The sequence below is a fragment of the Triticum dicoccoides genome, chromosome 3A (assembly GCF_002162155.2).
Source record: "Triticum dicoccoides isolate Atlit2015 ecotype Zavitan chromosome 3A, WEW_v2.0, whole genome shotgun sequence".
Classification (NCBI taxonomy): domain Eukaryota; kingdom Viridiplantae; phylum Streptophyta; class Magnoliopsida; order Poales; family Poaceae; genus Triticum; species Triticum dicoccoides.
In genome coordinates, this window is record NC_041384.1 from 384,579,524 (window position 1) to 384,584,114 (window position 4,591).

At 38.7% G+C, this 4,591-nt stretch overlaps 1 protein-coding gene across 1 annotated transcript in view; it reads left to right on the forward strand.

Moving 5' to 3' along the window:
• Window positions 1-10: 10 nt before the first annotated feature.
• LOC119268262 (U3 small nucleolar RNA-associated protein 20-like) overlaps window positions 11-4,591 on the forward strand; it is an 18,253-nt gene continuing 13,672 nt past the window's right edge. The window contains exons 1-7 of the mRNA XM_037549854.1: window positions 11-104; window positions 192-314; window positions 2,372-2,529; window positions 3,465-3,509; window positions 3,659-3,737; window positions 3,809-3,882; window positions 4,034-4,140. Coding sequence (XP_037405751.1) covers window positions 36-104; window positions 192-314; window positions 2,372-2,529; window positions 3,465-3,509; window positions 3,659-3,737; window positions 3,809-3,882; window positions 4,034-4,140 — 655 coding nt within the window. The 5' untranslated portion in view covers window positions 11-35. The remainder of the gene's footprint in view (window positions 105-191; window positions 315-2,371; window positions 2,530-3,464; window positions 3,510-3,658; window positions 3,738-3,808; window positions 3,883-4,033; window positions 4,141-4,591) is intronic.

Consider the following 4,591-nt stretch of genomic DNA (forward strand, 5'->3'; position numbering starts at 1 on the left):
CCTCCCCCCACCCACCCACCTCGCCGGCCGCGGCCATGGCGACCCCGTCGTACGCGGCCGTGAAGTGCCTGAATACGTCCTCCTCCAGCAACAAGCGCTTCGTGGTAAGAGCATCCGCTGCGCTTTCGCTCCCCGGCAAATCGAGCTCATGGATGGGTTTTACGGCTGCTAATGAGTGTGGGTTCGTGCAGTTCAAGAGCTTCTCGGAGCGGGTGGGGGACATAGTCATCGATGTGTACCGTAGCATCGATAAGGTTAAGGCGGAGCCCTCGAGCGGTTCCTCGTTTTTCCTCGACGCTCTGATGGAGTGGAGGGTATGCATTTTTCTTTCTTTCTCCTGCTTTTTATTTATTTTGTATGTGCAAGATTCAACTCCTGGAGCAACGGGAAAGCTAATTTGCTGACTAGAACATTGGGAAAGCTTAATCGCCTTAATTAGTTTTTTTTTGATAATTCTCATATAGTTTGGTTATTGTGATAGATGCACTTGAATGTTGACAGTTTGCAATTGGGAATATTAGTGGAAACAGAACTCAAAAAATTTAAATCCCACCAGCCAAGTTCTTACCTGCTTTGTATGTATTTGACATATATTATGGTATTTCTATTATGTGCCTTGCATATTATTGGTAAAGTTTCGAATCTCAGGATCACAAACCTTGTATGATACATTATGGTGATGTCCAAAGGCTGCAACTACTCATGCCACATCATGATCCTAGATCTACTGCAGAATTTCAGTTACACATAACAATGAAATCCAAACCACTAAAGGAACATAAATTGACAAATGATCATCCCTTTGTTGTTTCAATATCCACAATTAAATATTCACCCAGCAGTTGACTTGTCTGAAAGTTACATCTTTTTGATTCCCAAACACAGGAACCAGTTCAAACTGTTTTCTTCACACAAACTAATAATCCAGGAGAATGGATACATCAAAACGGGAGAAATATATTTATGTACTTCCTCTGTAAACAAATATAAGAGCGTTTGGATCACTATTTTAGTGATCTAAATGCTCTTATATTTCTTTATAGAGGGAGTATACATCTTTACAGAAGCGACAACCATGCATATACTGTCCTAACCATCCCCCAATAATAACAACAGTAATTCACCAACATGCAAAACTCCTTATAGCCACTCGCCCACTCCAACTCATTCGTTGTCCCATTCCACGCTCCTTTAAGCCCACATAATCTGTGGAACAGTTTAATGATTCATCTTACTTTTCAGTCTTCCAGAATACTGATGACACAAAGACTTCGTGGCATAACTAACAAAAACATAACTCACCTTGCATATTACACATAACACATAGTAATAGAAAAACAAAGTAAATGAAGAAGATCACCCATTCAGTCTTCGTTGGTACCATGATTTGCTTATTGCGGTCAGCAGGCTAACATTCTGACTCGTTACAAATTGGAATATTACAACCCCAAACAGCTCTAACCTAAGCCAAGGCGTTAAAAACTCAAATTGCCAGTTGCCATTATAAAACACTGATCCATGAAAACTATGGCCAGCGTGTCATTTGTCGATCATTTCAAACTTTCTAAGCACTTGAAGACCTACACCTGAGGATGTGTTAAACTCTACATTGCAAATTGTAGATGACTCCCCAGTCAACTGAGAAGTCCATGCCATTGTGAAACCAAAAAGAACAAACTAAAATAAACATCAATTTAACCCAAATTATCTTCTTATCTGCACTTCATGCACACACCAATTTTTAAGTATACCTTGGCGGAATTATGCTAGTCCCCACACCCCTGTTCAACTCCAGATGACGAAGCTTGGAACTTTAGGAGCAATTGTAGACTTCTGAATTTCAAAGAAATGTCCTTAGCTTCCTAAGCTTATAATTGTAGACTTCAGGAGTAACTGTTTCAAATTTCACAGGACGTCCTTAATCTTCCAATCAGTCGATGGCAATATTATATTTTAGATTAAGATTCTGCATTTAGGATCTGAAATGCTCTGTCAACATCTATATTTTTCATAGGAGGTTGAGGAACTACTTTTCAGATTTTAGAAGTGGAATGATAAGTGGTGGTCATTACTGAAATTTTTGTCAGCTGTTGGTTGTGATTTTTGAATGTCTGGAGTTTAGGTTTGTATGATTGTGAGACCGTGAGAGTGAGAAGTTGCTGTGACGATGATATTTGCTCATTCATACCTATTGTGGCTGGTTGTGCAATGACTTGTAGTGATCTAGAATTAAGGTTCCTAACACATGTAGACATTTCTGAGTTTGTATTCTGTCTAGCTTCTGTGGAAGTTTATTCCGTGAATCGTACATCTTTAGTGATTGACAAACATTCTGCTACCCTCTTAATTTTGTCTTGTTCTTGTGATTTAGGAGCTGAATACTGCAGAAGACTTCATCTCGTTTTACGATGAGATGATACCATTGGTGCAGACATTGCCACAAATTGTATTGCACCGTGAGAAAATATTTTCTGGGCTGCTACAACGAGTAAATATGGCGGCACGATTGTCGCTCGAGCCAATATTCATGTAAGTGGGTCATCGTTTCATGAATCTATTTGAATGGAGTGACTTGGTGGTACTTAAAACATGTTATATGCCGTCGTTTGCCTTCCCATGTTTTTTGGATTTGGCTCACAGATAGAATGACTGGTATTACACTGAATATTTTCATTTGGGATCTAAGTTAGATGCCGCGTCCCACATTGTTTCCAAAAGCTTTCATGCAAAGAAAGCTGGAAAGGAACCCAAATTTGACATCCTCTTCGATCATCTGCCAGGACTTGCTGCTTTGGAGTTGTTGTGGACTTGTTTGTATATAGTTGTATGGCTGTTGTATATGCTATATCATGTGTATGTATGCTCTGGTACATAGTTAAATTGAGCTTACTGAACTGAGGCTATGTAATATTTTTGGATCACTTAAACTGTTTTTTGAACATTAACATGTGGGATTTGGGAAAGGTGTGCTGAACTACTCTCTCATGAGTGGATTGGTCGAAATATTGTATCGTCTGCAATCAAACGTACTAACTTATTCCTTGCTTATGATGCCAAGCCTGGCCTTCAAAGATTTCAAATGAGCGTCAGCAGGGCTATACTGAACTGCAATGCGCTGGCCCTTGCATGATGCAATATAATGTTTAAACTTCTTTGTTATGTGATACCTAAAGTAAACTTCCACCTAGAGTATCCCTCATTTAGTTTGCCAGTCCCATATTTCTTTTTTTGATTTTGAAATTTACTGAGGGGATCTTGAATTTCCTTGTTCAGTATTCTGGCGTCATTTTCAAATTTACTGTGGGTATAGTATCTTTAATACATAGCTCTGGACTTCAGTATCATGTACTAGAGTCAGCTTGTTCAAATGTTACGTTTGTTTTCTACATTCTTGTGTCTTGTTGGTGTTAATTACTATTTTAGCTATTATTGGAGGTCTAAAGTGATTTTTTGTTTACATGCAGGTTAATTGCAGAATTCGCCAGGGATATTCTAGAGGAATTTTTGCCGTGAGTTTCCTAATTCAAATAGTATTAATATTCATCTAGCATGATTGTTTACTTATGGCTTCATACTTCCTTGTTCACTTTGGTGGCCATTCTTATTTGGTTCTTTTTCTTAAGAGGGTTTAAACTTCTTTCCATTTTGTTGATTGCAGGTTTCTAGCAAGACACGCTAGTGCTATTTTGGCTCTCCTTAGTGATGGGGGTGATCGTGACCCTGAAATCCTGGAGCAGGTAGAATATCTTATTATTCTGATTTTAACATATTGTGGTTCAGTAAGACATAATGATGTGTTGCATTTCAGGTCTTCACATCTTGGTCACGCATAATGATGTACTTGCAGAAGTATCTAGTAAAAGATGTTGTTCAGATTCTCAGGTTAGTTTTTGCCTGCAAGAAATGAGATCTGCGTACGTTTTTAAAACTCGAACCCATTTTATTATCTCTTCACCAGGATAGAGTAAACAACTTGCGTGTATTATATTTTTCCACCATCAAACTTACTGCAAATTCCTTATCATCTCTGAAGGATCACATCTCCGCTGAGATTTTTCCCAAAGGATTATGTGAGAGAATTTATGGCTGAATCTGTTTCATTTTTGCTGAGGAATGCACGTAATGATCAACTAACACAAGGTATTGTTCTATTTTTTTTTCTGTCCTTCTCTGAACTGGATAGCATGTTTAACCGTGGGAATAGTCCCGCCTTTGCTCGATTAGAGAAGAGTGGTGATGCTTCTGCCTGCCTACTGTGCGATGATATTGTAAATCTTGTCTCCAATTTGGTGGATTACCAGACTTCTGAGTTTAATCTTTCTTAGCATTAGCTTCATATTGTATGCAAGTACTCAGCAATTCAGTGGCTTATTTTTGTTGAGGCACATTATTTTATGTAAGAGTCATATCTAGAACACTTCCTTTGTGAAATACATATTGTTTGCTTCAGCCCCACCAGTTAAGCCAGACACTCTAAACTCAGCCTCCAAGTATTTATATTTTTGGGTTGGGAAGCGCAGGTGTGGGGAATGCTGCTATGATGCCAGACCTTGTTATGAGGTATATTATCTTCTGTTATATTAACTACCTT